Source organism: Callithrix jacchus, chromosome 5 (assembly GCF_049354715.1).
Source record: "Callithrix jacchus isolate 240 chromosome 5, calJac240_pri, whole genome shotgun sequence".
Taxonomy (NCBI): domain Eukaryota; kingdom Metazoa; phylum Chordata; class Mammalia; order Primates; family Cebidae; genus Callithrix; species Callithrix jacchus.
This window is the reverse complement of record NC_133506.1, coordinates 125,409,200-125,436,523: the sequence shown is the minus strand read 5'-3', so window position 1 is coordinate 125,436,523 and position 27,324 is coordinate 125,409,200. Positions and strand designations below refer to the sequence as shown.

The window sequence follows — 27,324 nt, the reverse complement described above, 5'->3', positions numbered from 1 at the left end:
TCTCAGACTAGGAGTATAAGTAGCCAAAATATGGTTAAGTACTAAAACAACTACATGTCATATAGATGCAAGAAAGTTATTGGAAGATGACTCTTTTAAATTACGTGCATGTTGATCAATGAATGAGAAAAAGCCTGGTCCACGAAGGAAGGCAGAAAGCACAGAAGACCCTCAGAGGAAAGCTGAATCAGGGTCCCAGCAAAGGGAGGGGATAGACTGGATAAAGAAAGAGGAACGCAGTCAGAGAATGCATTACTTAGATCCCACCTAGCCCAGCTGTACACCCTGCAATTAGGTTCCATGCAATCCTCCCTAACACAGACTTTTACTCAAGGTAAAACAAAATACACCTAAGTACACAAACACATGCACTTATTTGTAATCACACTCCAGTTATATTTATATCCATTCTTCCTGCGTCATAGGCATCTTTCCATTAATGGTACTGCCCTTTCCTCACAACCTATTACATCAAGTGAGTATTTGATAATTTAAGCTATCCCCTTACTATTATAATTATTGTATATAATTATAATTATATGTGTAATATACAATATAGTATAATTGTATATTATACGATAAGGATGTTTCTATTTTTCACTGTTTGGACACAGCAGTGGTACAGAAAGAAGCTAAACTTTAGTATTTAAATAAACTATATTCAAATCCCAGCTCTGCACCCATTAGTCGTATAATCTAGACAAGTTACTTACCAAAGTTGCAACTTCCTCCTTTGTAAAAAGGAGATAAATATTGCTTATCACAAAGCTTTGCACATAGTAGGCACTCAATAATCACTTTTATAGGCTAGTTCTCATAAATAAAAATGCTGGATCAAAGGGTATGAAAATTGTGCAGGTTCTTGATATGGGCCACATGCTTTCCCAAAAATTGAGTGAGTCTCTCTGTATCCCCTTGATATATTTTTAGAACAGAATAGCAGTACAACCCTTCTTCTAGCACTTACATTTCTTCTAACCAGCCTTTTCTTGGATGTAAAAGTCTAGGGCTGCTTGTGCACATTAGACTGTGCACTCCCTCTAATCTGAGAGAGAAAAGCAGTAGCTGGTTTCTGTCTTAAACGGAGTGGCTTGACAATCCAGTTGATTCACTGCTTCCCGTTTTCCTCTGACTCCATTGGTCCCACTTAGAGAGTTGTGTACAGGTACTCAGCATGGAAGATAAGTCTGGGCTTGTTTTAAACAAGCCCCAAACTAGTTTCTGTTGCGCTTTTTCTGTGTGTCCTTCTACACCCTACCTACCTAGGCTTCTTATGAATGCATCGTCACATAATAGCTGGATGAACAAAGATTGCAGCTGAAGCTGAAAAAAACAGAGATGTATACTCATTTCCTACAGGCAGAACTAATATGGAATAAAAACTTACATGATTGCCTGGATTCTGCAGCTTAGTTTCTTGAATCTTTTCACTCTCTGAATCCCAGTTTCCAGTTGGCCTATCTATTTTATTTATTTTATTTTTTTTAAGAGATGGGGTTTCACCATGATGGCCAGGCTGGTCTCAAACTCCTGATCTCAGGTGATCCGCCCGCCTCCACCTCCCAAAGTTCTGGGATTACAGGCATGAGCCACCACGCCTAGCCCCATTTTTTTTTTTTTTTAATTTTTGGTAGACACAGGATTTCACCATGGTGGCCAGGCTGGTCTTGAACTCCTGACCTCAAGTGATCCACCTGCCTCAGGTTCCCAAAATGCTGGGATTACAGGTATGAGCCACTGTACCCAGCCTATTTCATTATTTCTTCCTTCACCTTCCATGTTGATTCATTTAATTCTTGACTTTCTGCTGAGCCTCTGCTGCTCACTTGTTCTTTTGTTATTCAGATCACCTGTCCCAAGACTATCCCTCCACCCAGCTCCAAGGGATACTCTGGCCCAGCCTCACCTTCCTGTGATTTTCTCTGGGTTGCCCACGTGGCCCCCACACTTAAAGCCTACTGCCATCAACACCCCAGCAGGACAATCTGATGGATGATGGACATCTGTTCTCAGCTGGAAAAGTTCCTTTCCACTGACCTTGCCCCCAACCACCTCACACAACATGCCTAACAATTCCTTTCCTTGCTGTCCTTTCTTACTGAAACAGCTCCTGATACTTTACTCATAATTTTATGCTAAAGATATCCAGATTACATAAAGAAAACAAAGCTGCATATTAGCCTCTAGGAAATAAACATATCGTTGAAAAGATCTTTATTAATAATCAATATTGCAAGAGCTTGGTAACAAGGGAATACTTTTTTTTTTTTCAAGACTTATAGCTTGGCTCTTCTCTTTCTTTCTCCCTCTCTCTCTCTCTCTCTCTCTCCCGATCTGTCTCTTTAGAGGCAAGGTCTTACCCTATTGCGCAGACTGGAGTGCAGTGGAATGATCACTGCAAACTTGAACTCCTGGGCTCAAGGGATCCTCCCGCCTCAGCCTCCCAAGCATCTAGGACTACAGGAACACACCACCATGTCTGGCAATTTTTTTTTTCACTTTTTGTAGAGACAGAGTCTCACTATGTTGTCCAAGCTGGTCTCAAAACTCCTAACCTCAAATGATCCTTCTGTCTCAGCCTCTAGCCTCACTGAAGTTACAGGCATGAGCCACCAGCTCAGCCCACTCTCTATCTCTGAAGCTTTGTCCTGATAGGACTAGGACCATTTGTTACAATGGGAAGGATGATCCTTTCTCCCAACCACCAAGTCCCGTCCCTGCATCTATACGTCAAAGGTACCTGTGACAATCACAGATGTGTTCCATAGGTCTCGTTACCAGTAACAGCATGTGTTGTGTTGTGTGTGTGTGTGTGTGTGTGTGTGTGTATGTGTGTGTTCTCTTTAGAAGCATCCAGGCTGTCATTAAAAATTAAATCAGAAAAAGAAAGGGCAGGTAGTCTGTCTATTCAAGGACCAGATGGGAAGTCTCTTGTTTTACTTCCTTATTCTCTTGAGAACCACACTGCAAGTTCTGCTATACCAAGTTAAGGTCCTTCCTCTACCAACAGAATTTCCTGATCTTCCCAGGCTGAGTTATATACCTACCTTCCTCGGTGTCCTACCAGCATCTTACACCAGAACTCACATGCACTTCACACATAGTAGCATTAGTTTGCTGACCATGTTTGTCTGTCATGTTACAGGTTGAACTATGACCTCCTAAAATTGATATATTTATATTTAGCCATCAGCATCTCTGAATGGGACCTTACTTGATGACAGATGATGTCATTCTGGAGTAGGGTGAGCCCCAACTTTAATATGACTGGCTTCCTTATAAAAAGGGGAAATTTGGATACAGACACACAGACAGGCAGAATGCCATGTGAACATGAAGGCAAAGTCTGGTCTATGAGTATACAAGGGAAGAAGCATAGAGATTGCCAGCAATCACCAGAAGCTAGGGAAGAAGCACAGAAAAAGTTTTCCCCTTATGGCCTTCAGCAGGAATCATCTCTGCCACCATCTTGATCTTGGACTTCTGGCCTCCAGAACTGCAATACAATAAATTTCTGTGACTTAAGCTACCCAATTCGTGATACTTTGTTACAGTAGCTCTAGCAAACATATACATCCCACCAGAATATGAGCTTCTTGAGGGTATTAAAAGGATTCTATTCATTTTTGTATCAATCTAGCACAGAGAAGGTACAGATAATTTATTTAGTTGTTCCATAATGCCTCTTAAATGCAACCAAGAAACAGCTAGTCCTCCACCTCCCATGTCTTGCTCAACACTGCCTAGCTATCCTGTCCTTAGAGAGGGTTATATCAAAAAGAAAGAATAAAACTTGGAATGGAAAACAATTATTCTAGACCAAATATATCAACATTTCTCAGTCTCATTCTTAAATCAACTTCAGAATCAAATCTGCATTTTTTTCCCTCTACTTTCCTTACAAAATGGAGGCTCATTCAGAAACAAAGTCTTAAGCAAGGAGACTTTGCAGGTCACTGGAATGAGATGATATGGCTGGCAGGTCTTCTACCTGGTTGGGTGATATGTTGTCTTTAACCGCACAACAAGGTGAGGTCAAAACGGCCCTGTGGCTTGCATGGATCTGACTAGGGGTGACTCAGTTCACCTCCTTCACACTGTACTGACTCTGTTTGAATGGAGTTATTGAGGGAAAGAAGGTGACTAAGTGCTAGGTTCACAGAGAAACAGCCCACTGTGAGCCCCAGAGCTAAAACAGAATAATAAAAGAAAAAATGTATTTATCAATTGTATCAAATGTATTTATCTTTTATACTATATTTGTAATATTTCCTTTTATTTTTATGTTTATCTTTTTATCTTTTAGAATTATATTTTCCTGAAATTAAAAGTAGAAAATAAATTATGAACTCCCTTGCTAATATCCAATATCATGCTTGAGAAAGTCAATTTGGTAATAGAAAGAACTTTCCAAAACACTATTTTACTTGAGGTAAATAAAATGAGAATTCAAAAGTACATTGAACAGGTTTCCTTCTCCTACACTGATTTCAGATGATTTCAGAAAAGCAAAAAGAAATGGAAAAGGCAGGCTGGCATGTTAGCAGGTTATAAAAAATGAAAATTACAGCTGTGGTCAAGCTCTGGAAAATATTCCCTGACCCAGCTAGACACTGATTATTGAACCAACAGCTTGCTTATATAATTACAGTGTGTCTATAAACCTGGTTGATATGATATACTTGTTTAACTATTAACCTCTAGATTTCCTGGAGTTTCCACAATCCAAAAAACACCTAAAAGTATGAGATATGATATACTCCATTTATTCACCTATTGCAATCACAAGCAATAGATACAGTATTAATCTTGGTAAGAAAAAGGAAGTCCTTAGAAAACACAAGTAAGATCTCTTAAGCTTCAGATATTTTGCTGGGGTATTTTCTTCCTTTCTTTCTTTCTTTTTTATCCTTCTAAAGAACTGCTCTATTTTATTGTTCTATTGTGCCACCAGATACTAGAAGTCAAGAGTCCTTCCCGTACTTATGTTGGATCTAATTTCCTCATTGATTCTAAAAATCAAACTGATACCTCCACACCTACTGTCAACACTTTCCTGATCTCTCTCTGAGTCATAGGACTTCCCAACTCATAGCACCTCTTTTAAGCTAATCTAGGATTCCAGTTTAGATTCTATACATTTCTGTGCTTTTCTTACCTCCTCCTAGACATAACCTCCTTAAGGGCTGGAAAGAAAGGAAAAGTGAAGCAAATGTATGTTTATAGAAAGCGTACTATAGCAAGGTACCTCAAACATAAAGTGCACTCAATAAATATTTGTTGAATCAACTAATACCAAGCACTGGCCAAAGCGTATTACATATACGACCTTGCTTAATCTTCATAAAGACCTCGTGAATGAGTGTCTTTTTATTTAGAAGAAAATTGAAGCTAGAGGCTAAGTAGGTTTTCCAAGGCCACCTGGCTAATCAGTGGAGAGTAAAGTCAAATGCATTTCTGTCTATTTCCACCCAGCATGATGTCTTAAACATAAAAATGGATCAAAAATGTATTAGTTGAGCCAGGAACAGTGGCACTGTCTGTAATCTCAGCTAAACAGGAGGATGTTTGAGCCCAGAAGTTGAGACCAGACTGGGCCACATAGCAAGACCCTGAATCAAAATAAATAAACAAACAAACAAACAAAAAAACTTCATTGAATTGATCTAAACAAACTCCTTATCCAAGTTCTCTTTTTAGGTATATCCAGAGTTTTTGATTTTTTTTTCAAATGGCAAAGGTGTTTAGGAAGAGGTAAAAAAAAACTGTGAAGTCTGCCTTGCAAGGTTTACAAATATCACAAAAAGGTTATCTCTGCATTTACTTCAAAATAATTTCCATACTCCTTACTATTCTGTTCCCACTGATTCTTCAGATTCTAGCTTTACACTTATGGCTAATTCCTCTCATCCCATTTGGGATTAGAGGAGGGACAATAAAGGTAGAGGATAAATAAGTTGGCACTCAACAATCAGACCTTCTATTTCCAAAGCTTTGGCATGGGATCATGAAAGACAACTGAGGCACAGGTAAGGCTGCACTGCTTTGGCTGGAGAGAAAGCTGAGAAAGAATTCATTGGTTTAAAAGGAAATTCATTTCCATCCCCATCTACATCCTCTGCCACAAAAACAGGCAATTCCAGTTTCCTTTACTCTGTCCAGTACAAGAGGAAAACATTGAAGATGTGGGTTCATTCATCATTTCAAGGAAACTGCACTTGTTACATTTACATAGAAACAACCAGGAAAAAAATAACTCACTAAGCCAAAAAGGGGTTGCAGTATTCCCATACTTATGTATGCTACCACATTGGCCATTTTCTTTTTATAATACAAGAACAATTTAACTTAGATGTATAAGGAAACACACAAAGTTTGAATCTGCTTAGTTTCTATGTGATACAACCTACAGGACAGCAAATGGAAGCAATATTTGTTACCCACATTTTAACATAACATTCCTGTGTATACAGACCAGTAGCTATCACTGGGCCAATTGTAATCAGCCTCCTTCAACCAATGAACAGTTTCTACTTGGAATTCAACCTTAAGAGTCAAAATAAGTCAGACTCTGTATTCTGTGATCAAAAGACATATAAAGGGACATGTCACAAAGACCCTATAAATAGACATAGGTCAGCCCTTCTTAATTACCATAATTGGCCCTAGTATGCCCAAATATATCCAAATTCCTAAAGAACACATTTGTTTTTCTTTCTTCAACCATGTCTTTTGTGGATTTCAAATCTTTATTTTGGAGTGACAGCTCAAGTGGAGTAGCCGGGAGCTCAGATTCTGAGGTCAGACAGACCTTGATGAAGGCCTGTGCTCTGCCACTACCTGTTTGGTAACTGAGGCAAGTTCTTAACCTTTGTAGATCAGTTTGCTGATCTACAAAATGGGACATCATCTCACTGATCCATAGTGAAAGTAAATGATATAATTTACATTCATCACTAAGCACAATATCTGGAGCACAGAAAGAATCACAGCAGTGATACCATCTGGGATGGTAGAAATTAGCACTTCTTTGTACATGACTTAAATTTACATCATTCTGGATATGGTGAACAAATCGGGGCTCATTCTACCAAAGCTCCTCTGTCTACATGTAGCTTTCACCTCCCTTAATTTTCAGACCCTCTATCAAAACCTTCTCTCCTAAATACACCCAATACCCACAATTTAAGCAACTCTGTAAGCACAAAGAATATTCATTTTCCCTTTTTTTTTTTTTTGAGATGGAGTCTTGCTGTGTCGCTAGGCTGGAGTGCAGTGGCACGATCTTGGCTCACTGCAACCTATACCTCCCGGGTTCAAGTGACACTCCTGCCTCAGCCTCCTGAGTAGCTGGGACTACAGACATGTGTCACCATGCCCAGCTAATTTTTGTATTGGTTGGCCAGGGTGGTCTTGATTTCTTGACCTCATGATCCACCCCCCTCGGCCTCCCAAAGTGCTGGGATTACCGATGTGAGCCACTGTGCCTGGCCTAAGAATATTCATTCTCAAAAGAAAATTGCCCACCCAGCATTGGGGGTTAATGTAAGAAAACAGCTCTAAACTTCGCAGGAGATGATAACTGGAAACCTCTCTGGGTATCATGGAGGGAGGCTTCCGTATTTACACAAAAGAAATTATGGAACCTCTGAGCTGGGTCATGATGATAATCAACAAGCTACGCATGGTGGTAGCATAAGAGTTATTTTTTATTTCTTAGGTTGGTGCAAAGTAATTGCAGGTTTTGCCATTAAAAGCAATGGCAAAAAATGTTATTACTTCTGCACCAACCTAATACTTTCTAAATGAAATGTGGAATCAATAAGGGAGAATGAAGAGACTGAAGGAAGAATTAATAAACAGCTTCTCATGGAAAGGAAGAAAAAAAGAAAGAAATACAAAGCAAACAGGAAGAACACAACTAAGGGGAAAAGACCCCAGGATGGGCAAAAGGAGACGGGTAACTTAATTCAGAGGAAATGAGCAATGACCTACAATTCTTATAACTAGGAGAGACACCACTCAGACATTTCCTGTGGGCTGGGCCCAAGAGGTCTCTGGCTGAGCAGCAGACCAGTATTATTTAGGTTAACAACTTCCAATGAAAGCCAGAGAGGAATGTTTTCTGGGAGCTCTGTCGTGAAGAGACCCCACTATTCGATTGAATAAAGTCATAAAGGCTCAACAAACATTTTCTGAAAAGGACCAGATAGTAAATATTTCTGGCTTTGTAGGACACAGGGGCTGTAAAAAACTACTCCACTCCACAGCTGCAGAGCAAAGAGCAGCCATGGAAAACATATACATGAATGACCATAGCTGTGTTCCAATAAAACTTTATTCGTGGATACTGAATTTGAATTTTGTATCATTTTCATGTGTCATGAAACATTGATTGTGATTTTTTTTTCAATTATTTAAAAATTGGAAAACCAATAGCTGGTAGCTCACGCTTGTAATCCCAGCACTTTGGGAGGCCAAGTCAGGCAGATCACCTGAGGTCAGGAGTCAGAGACCAGCCTGACAAACATGGAGAAACCCCGTTTTACTTAAAGTACAAAATTTGGCAGATGTAGTGGTGCATGCCTGTAATCCCAGCTACTCAAGAGGCTGAGGCAGGAGAATCACTTGAACCCAGGAGGGAGAGGTTGCAGTGAGCTGAGATTGCACCATTGCACTCCAGTCTTGACAACAAGAGCAACAAAACTCCATCTCAGACAAAAAAACGAAAACCATCTTTACTCACAGTCTGTACTTTAACATAGCTGAGGCTAGATTTGGCCCAGGAGCTGCAGTTTGCTGACCCTTGGTTAGAAGCATGGACCCTCCAGTCAGACATCCATCCTACCTCTGCCACTGACTGGCTATCCAGCCACAGGCAAGTTAGTTATCAACAATTAATTTCTTCACTCATAACTTATGGATAATAACATCACCTTTCTCCATAGTGTTTATGGGATATCCTAAAGCAAACTACATGAAAAGTAAATGGTTTAGGGTAAGTGATGACGACGACAGCCTTGGGAGTTGTGCAGGAATGGATTGTGATCAGCAGCTCTGTCTGAGTTTAATGATCTGTACAAAGAAGACTGATCTCAAGGATCTGACTTAAGGAGGGATGTACAGACCAGAAAATAAAACAGATGACGAGGATGCTTCAAATGCTTATTTAATGCTTGAGCTCAGAGATGCGTTGACTAAATTATGATGATTTGGCCCAGTATGGTGGCTCATGCCTGTAATCCCAACACTTTGGGAGGCCAAGGCAGGTGGATCACCTGAAGTCAGGAGTTTGAGACTTGCCTGGCCAACATGGTGAAGCCCAGTCTCTATTAAAGATACAAAAACTAGCTGAGCATGATGGTAGGTGCCTATAATCGCAGCTACTTGGGAGGCTAAGGCAAGAAAATCACTTGAACCTAGGAGACAGAGGTTGCAGTGAGCCGAGATTGCACCACCGCACTCCAGCTGGGTGACACAGCAAAACTCCATTAAAAAAAATGTTTTTTTAAATTACAATGATTTCTGATAGACTTCATTGTATGGAGATTATAACCTGAATGTCCTCCTCAATGCAGAATTATGGACTACATACTGAATGAACCATATGGGCCAGCTCAGGGAAGGAAAACCATCGAAAGAGACAGAGTGGGGAACAAGTCAGGGAGGAAGGGGATGGGCAGAGGCAGTGGAGGTGGTCAAAGAGGAAGTGAAGAATCATTTCACTGGGAGATGATCCTTGCAGAGTTCCCTGTTTTGTTAAAGGGCAGCCGGCTGTTAAAAACATTGTCTCTAACAACCCTTCGGAGGCCTCGTAGACTTAAAAACCAACTCCTAAAACCGGCACAAGATGGAGAAATTCACTTCAATCCTATTGGATGGGATTCTTTGGACAATTAACCTTAGCTCCTCATGTTTTTGAAAAAAAAAAAGTTAGCAAAGAATCATGCAACCTTCAAATCTGTTCAGAAGGCCTAGGTAGGAAAAATGGGCCTAGGTAGGAAAAATGACACATTGCCAGCCATTACAAGTTGCTTTTCATGCTAGTCTTGCAACTTCCAAATAATTAAGCAAATACATAATGGGAATATCAGTGCAAACAAGCACAAGAAGAAAATTGCATTACAATGTAATTACCCCAAATCTTTCATAAAACAGGAGTAAATGAGAGCGTATCCCTCCTGGTGAAAAATACTTTCATTGTCAGACATTTATTGAGCACCTATTATTTACAAGCACAATGCTAAAAGAGTCAGAGATGTAAAGATACATAAGAACAAGTGTAGTTACCCAGCAAGGGCTTTCAAACAAGACAGTCCATAAAAGGCAAATAACCATTACAGTGGTTAAAACTGCAGCTGTAAAAAAAAAACCTTGCAGCTGTACAAGGAGACTGGGAATCAAAACGAGAGCATTTGCAAAATATCCTTTGGCGGAGAATTGGTAAGAAACCCCACCATCATGATTCTTTTTAATCACCATTTCTTGGACACAGAAAAATAACCCCTGCTGATTACACTATCAGCCCCCACTTGCCAGCCTGCTCCCCACAAAAACAAGAAAAGCTAAAATTGTGAAATATACTAAAGATTCGAAGAAAAAAATATTTTATAAATGTGTATTACTAGTGTTTGTGCGTGGTTTAGTGAAAATAACTTACGGATAGAGAATGTGTAGATCTAACTTCTATCTATGGTTCTACCTGTAATGTCTTCAGGAAAATCACTCACTTCCAAGGCCATAGTTAGCTTATTTGTAAAATGAGGTGATTGGACTATAAAACTTTCATAGCTCTAAATTCTATCACTTAACATCAGAATGCATAAAAAGGCAAATTTACATAATTAATTAATTTAAAAGGCACATTTACTAAGGCTATGTTAGGGATATGTTAAGTATGACTGACTTATATTACTTTTGAGGTCATGAAAATTGATTCTACAGTGAATTCTTTTTAAAACTCTAGGAAATTTAACTCAGCCACTTTTTGTGATTAGGCATTGCATATAAACCTAAAAAAAATAGAATAAATTTCTCTGCAACAATGTATATAACACAACCAGGTTCTATGTAGGAATTATTTACAAAACTAAAGAAAAACTGATTTTGCCCGAAAAGATAACTGAAAATGCAGGAATGCCCAAGAGTAAGCTATTTCTCAGACTGTAATTTTAATCAGATCATTACATTTTTCTTATTATTTTCATACAGGTCTGGATAGCTATAGACTATATAAACAAAATGAGTTTTTATAAAATATGTGATAGCAACTTAAGACATTAAAATTAAGACTCATCAAGGAATTAAATTGTTCAGATACACAGAACCCAACTTTCAATCCATGATTACCTAACCTCTACAATATTGTTATTTTCTGGCTCACTTTGAAAATAATTTGATCCCCAAATTAATTTTTTTCTGAGACAGAGTCTGGCTCTGTCACCCAGGCTGGAGTGCAAGTGGCATGATCTCTGTTCACTACAACCTCCACCTCCCAGGTTCAAGCAATTCTCCTGCCTCAGCCTCCCAAGTAGCTGGGATTACAGGTGTGCACCACTGGCCGGCTAATTTTTGTATTTTTAGTGGAGACAGCGTTTCATCATGTTGGCCAGGCTGGTGTCAAACTCCTGACCTTGGGTGATCAACTGGCCTCGGCCTCCCAAAGTGGTGGGATTACAGGCATGAGCCACCATGCCCAGCCACCCAAATTAAAACTCAAAATTTTGATGAGAAAAAATGAAATTTGGGCACATGAAACACAAATGTCAAAAAAGTGAAATATGCAATTGCCTTATCACTAATAATACTAGAGTAGAATCTTAATAGCTTTCATCAAACTGTCAAAGATTATTTCAAATTGTTATACCCAGGATGAAGAAAGGTACCATCTACCTGAAGAGCAATTTACTTGACAATATTTACCATAATGCTTGAAAGGAGAGAATGGGCACTTCTAAATATTATTGGTAGAAATGAGAATTAGTGTTACCTCTATGGAGGACAATTTAGCAATATATCTTTGACCCAGGACTTCCACTTCGAGGAATCATCCTAAAGAAATAATTGGGCAAATGTGTAAAGATGTATGTTCAAAGTATAAACAGTATTCTTTGCAGTACTGTTTATAGCTATGCAAAAAAAAAAAAACTATTTGAAAACTCAGTGTGACATTACGTAAATGGCTACATTCTTACAAATTAATATACACTGTTGCTAAAAAATAGGTAACATTATGTGTACTGCTATGGAAAGATATGCAAGATATAAGGTAGAGTATTAGAAAGTTAAAAATATCATTATTTAGTGTGCAACGTAACAAGTACATACAAATGTGGAAATAATACCCAAAACTAACAGTAATTAGCTCTGGGTGGTACGACTTAGAGTGAATTTTATATTCTTATTATGAATTTATCTTTGGTTTGAATTTTTTGATTAGTATATGTCATTTTTTTTTTTTTACAATAATATAAAGCTATTTTCAGAAGGAAGAAAAGAGACTCGAGAGTGAAAAAGAACTGGGCATCCATTGCCTATGATTTTGCTCCCTGCTATTTAATCTAAGGCTATCATGATAATGTATGAACTAGGATGATTGTCTTGGAAATATTCATAATAGTGAAAGTTAATAAACATTAAGATACTATTTAAATAAATACAGTGGAAGAGGATACTATGAATGCAGAAATATATAAACTTGGGAATATTTTGCCATATATTGGTAAGTGAAACAAGAGGTAACGAAATAGACTTAGTTTTGCACACATTTTGGATGTGTCATACACAGATATAAGAAAAAAAGTCCAAAAGAATAAATGCCAAAATGTAGACTGCTGTAACTAGCAATTCTTATTTTTCTTTTTCTGCGAAATGTTTCTATAATGAACAAGTGTTATTTATGAAATTTTATAAATATTCCTTGTAGATCTTTCAGATTTTAAAATACTGGGGAGTCATTAAAACAACACTAATTCATGACAAACAAAGACAAGAGAATCTCAACTCTTTTCAACATTAAATTTACCACCCAGAGACCCCTGAAGCCCCCTACAGTTAACATGCTGCATGGTCTAAAGAACTGAATGCAATACTAATACAAAACAAGCTCAGGAAACCCAAGGTACCTATTCTGATTTTGTGTCCTGAGATGTACGGGGTTATAAAACATACTGGCTCAGATTACAGGCTAAGCATAACAAGTCCGTCTGGTACAATCTAACAAAGGAATTTATACAGAATGAGAAATTTACACATTTCATTTCCCAGGGTGGAATGAATTACAGAAGCAAAGAACCCCAGTAGAGTTAAGACCTTTCCTATCACTCTGCTATATGCTTCTGAATCGTGCCTCATAGGCATTTCTTACATGATTTACTTATTGCTTTCTAAAACTAAAATAAACTAATATCTTTTAAAGGTGAATAGGAAAAGAAGTGAGAAAAGTTTATTTTTAACAGGGCCAAACTTTTGTATATTTTCAGGTGAACTGGGAGGTGCCAGATCTCCCTACCTCCCTCTTTCTCTCCCTCAGAAGATCATTATGGCTGATAACAATAGTTTTTCTCTCCCGGGTAGTGTAGATGACACATTTTTCCTGTAGCTTGTCTTCCTGTAGTGTGCAGGAATTCCTGCACTTTCTGGGTGCCCTTCCTGTTAACTTACATTTCAGATTTCCTCAAAAGGCATTCTACTGCTTTAATATTTGAAAAATGTCAGCTCAACCCCCAACAGCTAATATAAACAAGCTGAAAAGCATACCACCTAAAGTTACAACTGTGGCAAACAAAATTTCTTTTTAAGAAATTCTTTCTCAGAATCTCACTGTTGGTAAGGCTGTAGAGAAGTAACCCAGTCCTTCCAGGGAGTCTGTAATTCCTTTGCCTCTGCTGTGCCTTAAATTAGAGGTCTGTTAAACCGAATTATAGTGATCTAGAAAGTTCGTAAAGGTCCTTGAATTGAACATGTTGTTAAGTTCTTCAATATGATGAGATCGTATCCACCTTTCACTTTTCCTTCCATTTCTTTGTTTAGAATATTAAAAAGAAGTTTGGTGCTGCAAAAAGTACTTTGGCCATTTGAGAATAGCATAGCTGAATAAGGCCAATTCTACATTTAAAGTCCAGGCCAAGGTGGCTCTTTTGCTATTTCCAAAATGATCACCCACTTCTTTCTACAAATAATTTTCCTTTTGGACAAGAACCCTATGTTCATTCCATATGTACTTTCCAAGCAGAATCCAATTAAGAAAACTCATCTGGGTAAACAGGAATCAATTTGAAGGACCACCAGTACCTGATCCATTGTAAACACATTCATAGGGAAGAGTGCAGGGCTAATACCTCCTTTAGCTTCTCAACTCAAAAACTGGCTCTACTAAGAGGGAGCTATGTTTATAGTGAATCCAAAATGATGCAAAAATGAGCCTGATTTAGTTCAGACCCCAAAGTCCAAAGGTAAGGTCACAGTAAACACCAACTTCTTCATAAACCTTCCTGACTATCCCCCAAATAGATAAATCACTTCCATTTTAAAACTCCAATAGCACCATTTCTCTTCAATATCTGTCCTATTATCTTGTATTATAATGATTTCCTTACATTCTGTTTTCACCAACCTGAAGGAAAAACTTCATTTTAAATATTTTTGTGTGTCCCCAAATAATGTGCACACATACACACACACAATACATACATACACATGCAGATATATGCACACATACGTGTGTATATACATGCATATCACAATATATTTATATATATATTAAACTGAATTGAATGAATGAGCAAATGTTTACCAAATACAAAGTAACTAAATGCCATCTCTTTAATACACCAAAGCCTCTTCTAAACTGTTACTTCTCTACTCAATAAGGAGATTTTAATTTTTCCCTATTTAAGGAACATCTCCACCTGATATGCCAATTCCTAGGTTCTTCAGCACACTTAACTTCAGATTTCCATTCCTCCGTAATACTAAAGAAAAGCAGAGTACTACTTTGAATGCTTGAGACTATTACTTCCTTCTTGGGCTGCTGAGATATATAACTCCCATCTGGTAGAATTAAAAGTAGTGCAACAACTCCCCATACACCCTCCCAAAAAAGCGGCAGAAAGCTTATTAGACATCTTAATTTCACCAGGTCTTGCTCAAACAGTGCCCCAGATAGCCTAATTCAACAGTATCTAACTCCTCTCTTCATCATTCCATACTTTCTCATATGGCATGTGTTTTCACTATGGTAAAGAAACAATTGTTTTGAAACAAGTGATTTGGGGTCCCAGAGGCACCTGACAGCACCCAGTCTGCTCTTTGATGTCATATCAGGAATTTTTAAAATCCCCTTCCTACGGGGGATATTAAGCCTGCAAAATACAGCTGTGTTCAAAAACAAAAATTAAGAACATAAAGAAAACAACCATAAACTGAACTTCCGACCTATTATAGCTGACTAAATATATGCAGTTACACACTTACAATATTTCATTATGGTTGTCAGTGAAACAGTGCAGTCCCTTCACATTGCTATAATGCTCGAAAGTACAGTTTTAACCCCAGTATTTTCCCCCAAGATGCAAAGCATCTCCCAAATGGGCAGACATAAAACATTAGGTTTTCTCTGCTGCCTCTAAATTTTGCGAGCCAATAAGCAATTGGTGTAAAGTGCAAAATCTCAGAAGAGCAAGACTTCTCTGCTTTTTTGTGATATGCTGTTATTCACCCTTCACCTTTACTTCCTTTAAAAATCAAAAGTTGCCTAATGTTCAAAGCGATATCAATGGAAATTTAGCTAAATACTAGCACCGCAACGGTCTATTCCCCAAAGAATATAAGATTACATTAATTTCCTAGTAGTTTAACTCAAGTTTTACCTTTCATCTTCACCTATAGAGTTTTTAAAAGTTTCTATTGCTGTTGCATACAAAATTACTTATAATATGTGTGCATAGTACAGAATTTTACAATTACATAAAGCCTTGCACATTTAGACGCTACCAACCTGCTCTGTCTCTCCTGACTGTGCAAAAGGCAAAAAGAGCTCAGTAATCCTAGCAGAAGAATGCAAATAACGTCAATGCACAGCTGAACTGCAAGCCCTGCCTTACAGGAACTCTCTGTGTCTGCAAAAAAAGACACATACTAAACAGGAAATGCAACTGAGCTGTGGAAAACCTCAAACTTAAAAATGCAATCGCCAGGCGAAAATTGCATCCATGCATTCATAAATGCATGCACAACCCTTTGCATTTTTGCAACTAATGCAAATAGCCTCTTACCTTTCGACTGAGACATTTTCCCCTTTCCTTTGATGGGGGAGGGGAGCACAAAAGACTTTGCCTTGCTTCTCTTCTGTAGCTAGTTTTGCAACAAAGATGCAAGCTGCAGGCGTGCAATCTTCATGCAAGTGGAGTTTCTCTTGACCGATGCAGCAGATGGACTTTCAGGGAATCAAGATGGAAATGCACACCTTGCAAAACAGACTGGAAAGTGATTTTTCCCCCAGTTGCAACGTTAGGGAAGGCTGTGCTGCAGCTACATGATGGGCCAGGGCTGGCAGCTAAAAGCTCCAAACTTGGAACTGAGTATCTTAGTGCGCAGACGTCCTTCCTGCGAAGGGCGCGGAGGCCGCTGGGTAATGTAGTTCTCAGGCGGAGTCCACAGGGCTCTGATTTAAGGAAACGTGGTCGCCCGGTGGCTGAGCGAGATAACTGGGTGCGACAAAGACTGCGCCCAGATAAGCAAGCCACACGCTCAGTAGAGAGATGCGTAAAAAGCGGCAAGGCCAAGAAGGGGCAGCAGTTTTGTTCTCGAAAAGCCCCTGAAACAACAGCTAAAGAACATTAGGTTAGCTAAAGAGCTTTTGGCTTGTCTTGAAGGTCTGTTTGGGAGTTTACTGTGTTGATTTTGCAGCTCAGCACCTGTTGTGCTGTTCTTGCCTGTAGATATTTTACCCTCACACCTCCTTTTTTTTTTTGAGACAGAGTCTCTGTTGCCCAGGCTGAAGTGCAATGCGGCAATCTCGGCTCACTGCAACCTCCACCTCCCGGGTTCAAGCAATTCTCCTGCCTTAGTCTCCAGAGTAGCTGGGATTACAGGCGTGTGCCACCATGCTCGGGTAATTTTTTTGTATTTTCACCATGTTGGCCTGTCTCGAACTCGTGACCTCAGGTGATCAGCACGCCTCGGCCTCACGAAGTGCTGGAAATACAGGCGTGAGCCACCACGCCCAGCCACACCTCCATTTTTAAAACCATTTTTTCTGGCATGAAAATTTGTGGATGATTTGGCTGGCTGGAGGTAAGGTTACCTTTGCTTTGTAGAGATGATGCAACGTTTTATTTTGTCTGAAACGATCTAGGTCAGTTATTTCCAAGGAACTGGAAACTCAGTAGGGGGTAGGTCTGGGGAAGAAGATTGGAGGCTTCTCATTTCTCACAGGGTTACAGAGGAAGTTCTGCTTTTTATATGTCAGAGCAAACTTTATCAAAGTTAAGGTATCTAGATGCTTTTATCTTACCTGGGAGGAAAGTCCTTGGCCAAGGGGGAAAGTGGGTGGAAAGTGAATAAAGTCAAATATCTTGAATTATTCATTAAAATTAACAGATATTTGTTGAGTGTCCAGGATGTGCCAGGCACCTGTCTAGGGCCCTGGGGTGTTCGTTCATTCTGTACTGCTCACACCTGGTGGAAGGCAGCATCACCTCTTTCACAAGGAAGCCAGAGATTCTGAGAACACCTGTTCACCCTGATGGAGAACAGCACCACCTCTTTCACAAGGAAGCCAGAGATTCTGAGAACAATTCACTGCAAAGAATGGAGAGGAGTGAGCAGGGCATGGGCAAAAATGAGCTCAGACTTCTACTTCATGGAGTAGACAGACTCAGAAATGTTCTTTTAAGATAGAGAGGGAGGAATTGAGGAATTCAGAGAGGTGTGGACAAAGCATGTGGCAGAAATGAGGACAACCTCTCAGAGGATGCCAAGGAGACTTTATTGCCTTGCGTGTAAGAGGTGGGTACGGGGGGAATTTACAGGTGAGGACTCCTAAGGGCCTTAAAAGGCAGGCTAGAGGTTTGGGCTTTATTCTGTAGGTACTTACAGGGAGATGAAAGGACCTAGAAACAGGGTGTAACCTAATCCAAGCATTGTTTTAAGAAAGTAAATTTGTCCCCAGTAATCAAGGTGGGTTGAAACTGGAAGAGGCTGGAGATAGGTCAGGTCAGTAATGAAAGGCAAAAGGGGCACTTTGAAAGAAGATTCAGCTAGATTTGATGACTGCTAATGAAAACTAGAGGAACTGTATTTAGAATGCTAGGAAGCCAGGACCATGTGCAGAAAGGGATGCATTAGAGGGAAGAAAAACATCTTATTTCAGCTGCAAACCAGCAAATCAACTCTTAAATATGAATAGGTTGTGGGACTAACATTAATTTACTTAAGTTGATCCCCTTTACTGACATTCTTGAGAACTAGTCAAGGCAATCTTATCTCCATATTAGCTTCTGCCCCTAAGAGGAAGGCATTGCTGATCCATGAACACAAGTGCATGGACTTTTAACTCTTTTACTAACCTGGGATAATCCATGTTGTCCCTTCACTCCTATCAGATACACACAAGCTCAGCACCTCCTCAAACCAGCATGTTTCCCTAAGTCTAATTTAACCAGGAGACCTACGTATGACAATCTAGTTCACTTTCCCCAACACTCATGGAGCCAGGCCCTAGTATAGCTACTGGAGCTTTACGTAAACTGGCTTAGACCAGGCAGGGCCTGAACAGCCACCTAGAGCTTGCTTCAATTTGCATTTTATGTGGTCAGCTGCATTGCTCTTAAATAGCCCCAGATTCCCTTCTTCATGGAAGAGTTCTAATCACAACTTGTCTGGTGCATTTTGCCACTGTCATTACTACTCTTACTACTCTGCATAGGCGTGCAGAGTGCACAGCTGGCAAATGGATTGTATCTTGAAAGTCTGCCTGCAATTCATTTTCTCATAGAACCGACAATATGTTCAACAGTTAATATATATACACAGCCATACATGTGTACACAAAATACCTTTCACCCATAAATTGGCTGAATCATATATTTTAAAAAAGCAAAATTTTGTATCATATTTCTTTCTGGGAAAAATATACCCTGTATTTCAAGTAGGAAATTAGTATGACAGGGAACTCAACTTCTCCATGAAGTCTTAGTTACCAAAAGAAAAAGTTCTTCCTGCCTTAGTGTTAAAAGGTTTCCTCTCCCACATACCTGGATGGTGGAAGAGGAGGTACCTGTGCTTCTCTTCTTGCCAGTCTTCATGGCACCATTGGCACTAGGAGGAGAATCCCTCCCCTTGTGGTATATGAAAGCAAGAGTGAATTCTGGCAGGACTCTTATTTTATATGCACATCAAGTGTTTATCTTCAGGTGGCCTGTGCTTCTGCTTTAGATCCCCCATCTTTTTATTTATTTATTTTTTTTGAGATGGAGTCCTCACTCTGTTGCCCATGCTGGAGTGCAGTGGCATGATCTTGGCTCCCTGTAACCTCCGCCTCCCGGGTTCAAGTGATTCTCCTGCAATAGAGATGGGGTTTCACCATGTTGGTCAGGCTGGTCTCAAACTCCTGACCTCAAGTGATACACCCACCTTGGCTTCCCAAAATTCTGAGATTACAGGTGTGAGCCATCATGCTTGACCTCCCCCATCTTTTTAATTTTTTATTTGTTTGTTTGTTTTTTGAGACAGTCTCACTCTGTCACCCAGCCTGGAGTGCAGGGGCGTGATCTTGGCTCACTGCAATCTCTGCCTCCCAGATTCTCCCACCTCAGCCTCCAGAGCAGCTGAGATTACAGGCATATGCCACCATGCCTGGCTATGTTTGTTTGTTTTTAGGAACAAGAGCCTTGCTTTGTCTTCCAGGCTGGAGTACAGTGGTCTGATCATAGGTCACTGCAGCCTCAAACTCCTAGGCTCAAGAAAAATTCCCACCTTATCCTCCCGAGTAGCTGGGACTGCAGGTGCAAGCTACCACGCCCAGCCAATTTTCGTTATTTATTTACTTTTTTAAGGCAAAGTCTCACTCTGTTGGCCAAGCTGGAGTGCAGTGGTGCGATCTCAGCTCACTGCAACCTCCACCTCCTGGTTCAAATGATTCTCCTGCCTCCCTAGCTAGAACCATAGGCACATGCCACCATGCCCAGATAATTTTTGTATTTTTAGGAGAGACGGGGTTTCACTATGTTAGCCAGGCTGGTCTCAAGCTCCTGACCTCATGATCCACCCACCTCGGCCTTCCAAAGTGCTGGAATTACAGGCATGAGCCACCGCACCCGGCCAATTTTTGTTATTTTGTATTTAGAGACAGAGTTGCTTGCTATGTTACTCAGGCTGATCTCAAAATCCTGGCTTCCAGCAATCCTTCTGTCTCAGCCTCCAAAAGTGCTGGGACTACAGGCACCAATCTTTGTAATTTGCTGTTATTCAGATCTTTCTAAAATATGTCTGATGCACTCTCTTCTCAGCTTCTAGCTATCCTCAGATCAATTCCGAACTCCATGGTATGGTATAATTGGTTCCTCAAAACCTGGGCCCTGCTTTCTCTCCAGCTTCATTTCTCATTATATGTTTTCCTGGGAACCAGGAGAAGGCAGGTTTTCTCCTTCCTTGTCATTAGATACATGTTGTTTTTTTTTTTTTTTTTTTTTTTTTTGAGGCAAGAGTCTCACTTTGTTGCAGTGGCACCATCTCTGCTTACTGCAACCTTCACCTCCCAGGTTCAAGCAATTCTCCTGCCTCAACTTCCCGAGTAGCTGGGATTACAGGCAGATACCACCACATCCAGCTAATATTTGTATTTTTAGTAGAGACAGGGTTTCACCATGTTGGCCAGGCTGGTCTTGAACTCCTGACCTTAAGTGATCCACCCACTTTGTCCTACCAAAGTGCTGGGATTGCAGGCGTGAGCCACCACACTCAGCTGATACATGCTCTCTGCCTAACAAGCCTTTTCCATGTTCTACCTAGTTCCCTCTGATTTGTCCTTGAAGACTCAGTGGGCACATCCTTTGGACTGTCTTCTCAACCACCTTCTGTGACACATTACCCCAGATTCCAACAAGTGAGTTATCACCAGCAGGGGAAACTAGAGCACTTTGTGCTGTCAGGTTTGAGGTGTGAGATCCTTGGGAGGAGGCCCTTAGGTTAGGTCAGACTGGCATCTGAAGGAATTATTCCAGAGGTATATGCAGGGAGGAGGAGGTCAGGGTGTCACATATATTCCACAGGACAGGAACAGTACCTGTGACTTAATATCTGAATAGCAGTGTTTCTCAACTGGGGATTGTCTTGCCTCTCAAGAGATGTTTGGAAAGTCTGGAAATATTTTTGGTTATCACAATAGTGGGAGAAAGTATGATCCTGGCATCTAATGGATAGAGATCAGGGATACTATAGCGTACAGAAAGCCCCCACAACAAAGAATTATCCCGTCCAGATGTCAATAGTGCCGAGTTTGAAAAATCCTGCTACATACCATGAAAAGTTACTAGATGCTCTACTTTTTTTTTTTTTTAGGGAGTTTTGCTCTTTTTATCCCGGCTGCTGTGCAAGGGCATGATCTCGGCTCACTGCAACCTCTGCCTCCCAGGTTCAACTGATTCTCTTGCCTCAACCTCCCGAGTAGCTGAGATTATAGGCACATGCCACCACACCTGGCTAATTTTGTGTTTTGTAGAGATGGGGTTTCACCACGTTGGCCAGGCTGGTCTCTAATTCCTGACCTCAGGTGATCCACCTGCCTTGGCCTCCCAAAGTGCTGGCATTACAGGTGTGAGCCACCTCACCCAGCCTAAACACTCTACTTTTAAGTTAATTTAAAGCTAAGGAATATTTTGACATGGGAAAAACACAAGAATCTAAGCGATTTGGATTCTAATTCTGACTGTAGAAAATGTTAACTGTGTCTCCTAAGGCAAGTCATCTTACCTTTCTGTACCTCTTTTAGTTCCACTATAAAATAAGGAGACTCAGACTAAAGCCTCTTCCAGTTCTAACATTCCATGTCTCTAAACCTAATTCACCTGTCTGATTAAAACCACTAATGATTTAAAGACAGAGGAGAATTGTGATCATCACACACTCTATTTTATACACTGGCTAAACATCTTGCTGATCCCTTGCTTTGGCAAACCACTGATGATCTCATAACAACGTCTCTTAAGAGATGAGACATGGTGAAACCCCATCTCTACTAAAAATACAAAAATTAGCTGGGCATGGTGGCACGTGCCTGTAGTCCCGCTACTCAGGAGGCTGAGGCAGGAGAATTGCCTGAACCCAGGAGGCAGAGGTTGCGGTGAGCCGAGATCGCGCCATTGCCCTCCCACCTGGGTAACAAGAGCGAAACTCCGTCTCAAAAAAAAAAAGAGAGATGAGAAAAGATATTTATATTACCATTTGAAATACTGCCTTCTAGGTAACTAATACAAATCTGCACATGACATTTATGAATGTTTTCCAACGGTGTCTACTAGACGTCAGAAAAAAAGAGAAAGGAAGGTACCAAAATTCAAGCTAAGAACTCAAGTCTAAATATCTACTTTTCCAGACTCGAGAAAATCATTGCATACACAGGTGTGTTATATAGAGTGAAGTATATGGGGAAGAAGCAGGTGGAGGATTCATTTAAGGAACTGGATAGCAAGTTGTGATGGTAAAATATTTTTAAGTACAATTATTATTTTCTTTTTTTACTGCACTGAAGTGTCACAATGAACTAATTGCCAGCAGAAATTCTAGAAATCTCGGTATGATTCAACTTACTATATGGCTGGCTATACCTGTTTAGCCTTATCTCCCATTCATCCACTATAGGATTCTTTTGTTTAAGCAATCTAGTCAAAACAGGATTACTTATCCCACTGAGCCATGAATTTACATGGCATCACTTCTATACCTTAACGCATACTGTTCTATAACTTTGTTCTGGACTTTGCCTTTCTCTGGCCTCCACTGCAATCTTTGTTTTCTAAACTCTAGTCTTCATTTGAGGTTCTATGTCATCTCTTTCATGAAGGCATCGTTAATCATATCCCTCTGTCCCATAAAAGAAAATCCAATGGCCGGGTGCGGTGGCTTATGCCTGTAATCCCAGTACTTTGGGAGGCCAAGGCGGGTGGTGGATCACGAGGTCAGGAGATTGAGACCATCCTGGCCAACATAGTTAAACCCTGTCTTTACCAAAAAATACAAAAATTAGCTGGGTGTGGTGGCATGTGCCTGCATTGCCAGCTACTTGGGAGGCTGAGGCAGGAGAATTGCTTGAACCTGGAGGCAGAGGTTGCAGTGAGCTGAGATTGCACCACTGCACTCCTGCTTGGTGCCTAGCAACAGAGCAAGACTCTCTCTCCAAAAAAAAAAAAGAAAGAAAGAAAATCCACCCCAGCCCCAGGTGCGGTGGCTCACACCTATAATCCCAGCACTTTGGGAGGCCAAGGCAGGCAGATCACTTGTGCTTGAGAGTTCGAGACCAGCCTGACCAATATAGTAAAACCCTGTCTCTCAACAAAGAATATCCACCCCTTTAAATTCTAGTGGCATCTATTAGCTTTTACATGCCATATATCTGATATTATCTCTTGGTAACATTACTTGAGTTCACATTTTACCGTTTTTACAAAATGGTGTGTTCCCTGCACCTTCCTAACGTATTCTTTTTGTGGGAAGACCTTGCTTGTCTGTATTTGGCCCTTGACTCTAAGCTTAAGCAGGGACAGTTTCATCAACATCATGTAGCCCTAGATCCAGCATTTGTCATGCAGATAATATGTGCTCAACCAATATTTGTTTATCTGATGTTTGCATGGATTTATTATCTACTGAATGAATTCATCTGAAATGCGTTATCTGTTAGCTTATCTTAGCCTTCTTTGTTAAAAGTTAAAGAAACACCAGCATAGAGATTTGAAGAATTTTTACTTAATTATAATATCTTAATAAAAACATTTTGGCTATTACTGTCTTGAAGCTCTTATTAAGATTCTAGATTTTCATATTACTGTCAACAAATCTGTGTAAGTAACAGTTCACTACTTGCACTGGCAGGTAGTTGTCCCTTAGTATCTATGGGTTGGGTTCCATGGCCTCCTCCCAATACCAAAATACCTCTGAAGCAAAATGACATAGTATTTGCATGTAACCTACACACATATTCCCATATACATTAAATCATCTCTAGATTATGTATAGTACCTAATACAATGTAAATGCTATGTTAATAGTTGTTAGACTGCATTGTTTAGAGAAGACTGACAAGAAAAAAAAGCCTCTACATGTTCAGTACAGATGCAATTTTTTTCTGAATATTTTTGAACCACAGTTGGTTGAATCCTTGGATATGGAGAGTCAACTGTATGTATGTAGAATTATATATACACATATGCCACATCTGTGTATACTTTTCTCTCTGTTACCACACTCACTCATTTTCTGCCAACTCTGGTCTTGCCCTGTCTGGCTTCTGAAAATCTGAAGACACCAGAGCTCTACAGAAAGCCAAATAAATGGCTGTGCTCCCTCTGTAAAGTTTCAGTTACACTTAAATTTGGAACTCCTTTGGAAGTTACCTAATCAATTCCATATTTAATTAATTACTGGCTTGTCTTATACAGGGTGATTGAAAAAGAATTGCATGTTGGTCACCCAGAGTCCTAGTTTCTCACTTTATCACTTCTTCCAGAGAGGATGCCTTCATAACCTTATGTTTATACTGTACCTCCTTTTTCAAAGTTAAGGAATTTAAAAGCCGGGCACAGTGGCTCACACCTATAATCCTAGCACTTTGGGAGGCCAAATTAGGCAATCACAAGGTCAGGAGTTTGAGACCAGCCTGACCAACATGGTGAAATCCCGTCTCTACTAAAAATACAAAAATTAACCTCGCTTGAGGTTGCACTAAGCCAAGATTGTGCCACTGCACTCAAGCCTGGACAACAGAGTGAGACTTCATCTCAAAATTTAAAAGAAGAGTTAAAGAATCTCATTGTAGCTACCACTTCAGTTTTCAAAAGCAATTTGCTACAGAGGGCTCAGGGTGATTGATGGATGCCCAGTGACATGAGGAGTGTATAGGGAACATTTATTAAGTTGTAGAGAGAGCAGAGAGAATTGTTTTAGAATGGGTGTTGTCAAATTGTGGCCTATGCTCCAAATCCAGCCTACTGGCTCTTATAAGTATAGGGTTTTTTTGTATGTGTTTTTTTGGTTTTTTTCGTTTTTAATGGAGTCTCGCTGTGTCACCCAGGCTGGAGCACAGTGGTGCCATCTCAGCTCACAGCAATCTCCACCTCCTAAGTTCAAGTGATTCTCCTGCCTCAGCCTCCTGAGTAGCTGGGATTACACCACCATGCCTGGCTAATGTTTGTAATTTTAGTAGAGATGACATTTCACCATGTTGGTCAGGATGGTCTCCATCTCCTCCCCTCATGATTTGCCCATCTCAGCCTCCCAAAGTGCTGGGATTACAGGTGTGAGCCACCGTACCCCACCAAGTAAAGTTTTATTGAAACACAGCTATGCCCATCCATTTAAGTATTGTCTATGGCTGTTTTCGTATTTTCCCAGGTTTGAACATTAGCAACAGAGAGCATGTGGTCCCTAAAGTATAAAATATTTACTATCTGGCCCTTTACACAATAAATGTGTAGATCTCTGTCTTATAAACTGGTCTTGACTGCATGTTTCCATAAACTCCAGTTACTCATTCATGGTAAGTCATGAATCTTGAAACATAAGACAAAAGGATCAGTGTGGTAGCTTATACCTGTGGTCCCAACACTTTGAGAGATTGAGGTGGAAGGATTGCTTGAGTTCAAGACCAGCCTGGGTAACATGGTAAGCTCCTATGTCTATATTTTAAAATTTAATAAAATAATTAAAATTTTATAAACAGACAAAAGGATTTCTCAGTTTTCCTTGAATATATATCTGACTTTCCACCTATTTTACTTTCTTACATATCTCTCAGGATGTCCAAGCCCTGGTATGTTTAAGTAGTAGGTCTATGTATTTAGATGGAGACTAAGAAAAATCAAAATATAGAATACAGCCTAGGAAATGCCAGCTATAAAAGACATATCTCACAAATCTGCTTTTTAATCTCAGAGACCAAAAGAAATAAGAGGGAAGCACCTTGGTTTATTATATTTCATTTTTAAAAGTAATTAGACTTTTCTTAAGAGTTAAAATTATGATAGGTATAGGTTACAAAAATGAAAATATACAATTTCTGGTCAGAGAAGCTTAAAATTCTAAGAAACCCTGCTCTCTACCATGAGTAATGTTAATAAGTTTTTGTAATGTTTCACAGCTTACCGTCTCTTTCCACACACACCATATCATTTTATCCTTACGATGACACTGTGAAATGGGTTGTTCCAACATCCCAATTTGTCATCGACACCTCAGGGTACTCTACTTTTACAAGATGGAAAATTATGTGATTTGAAACCATCTTGACCGCAGATGTAAAAATGTGTCTTCTGATTCCTACTTCCGTACTTTAAGCTATCTGATCTAGTCTTAAGCTAGGTAACTTTTCCTAAATGCCCTGGAAATGTGTCATTTTCAGGCTAAGAGTTATCTAGCAACATTCTGCCTCATTTTATATTAGTTGTTAATGGGACAAGCTCAGTTCAGGACTAAGAAAATCCACAGCAAATTGTATATCTCCTTTACACTCTGTACCTTGGCCAATACACTGTGACAATTCAATAAATGCTGTACTTTTTGAGGATGAGTTAGAAACACTGATATAGGACCAAGTATTGTGCCCTTCAAGGCTTCTTGGTCTGTTTACATTGATATTAATAGATGGTTCTGGGCTTCAGTCATAGACCTAAATAATTCAGGCCACACTGAACTACCGTACTTTCTTAAAAACTATAAAATATTCTGGGAAATTTTTTAGGTAAGTGACGTATGCAAGTTATAAGAAGTTTAAAAGTCTACAGAAAATGAAGTTGTCTTAACTACACTTGTGTAGAAATAGATAGTCAATATAACAAATAAATTTTTTCTTATTTGGATTTGCATCCAGAGGGAGTGTTTTATAATTAATAGCATATGGCAAATAAGTAGAAAATAATGCTGATTTTTTTTTTTTTTTTTTTTTTTTTGAGACAGAGTTTCGCTCTTGTTACCCAGGCTGGAGTGCAATGGCGTGATCTCGGCTCACCGCAACCTCCACCTCCTGGGTTTAGGCAATTCTCCTGCCTCGGCCTCCCGAATAGCTGGGATTACAGGCACGTGCCACCACGCCCAGCTAATTTTTTGTAATTT

At 39.8% G+C, this 27,324-nt stretch overlaps 1 protein-coding gene across 5 annotated transcripts in view; it reads right to left on the bottom strand.

Annotated features, from left to right (window-relative positions):
• MAP2K6 (mitogen-activated protein kinase kinase 6) overlaps positions 1-27,324 on the bottom strand; it is a 219,513-nt gene that overhangs the window by 119,635 nt on the left and 72,554 nt on the right. For 2 of the 5 annotated variants that reach the window (XM_002748666.6, XM_054256425.2), the window contains exon 1: positions 16,275-16,578. The exons of 2 other annotated variants lie outside the window; for them this stretch is intronic. In XM_002748666.6, the coding sequence (XP_002748712.1) occupies positions 16,275-16,290 (16 nt within the window). In that variant the 5' untranslated portion in view covers positions 16,291-16,578. Of the gene's footprint in view, positions 1-15,997; positions 16,029-16,274; positions 16,579-27,324 lie in introns of those variants that run through there. One more of the 5 variants, XM_078374518.1, reaches the window with a different exon arrangement.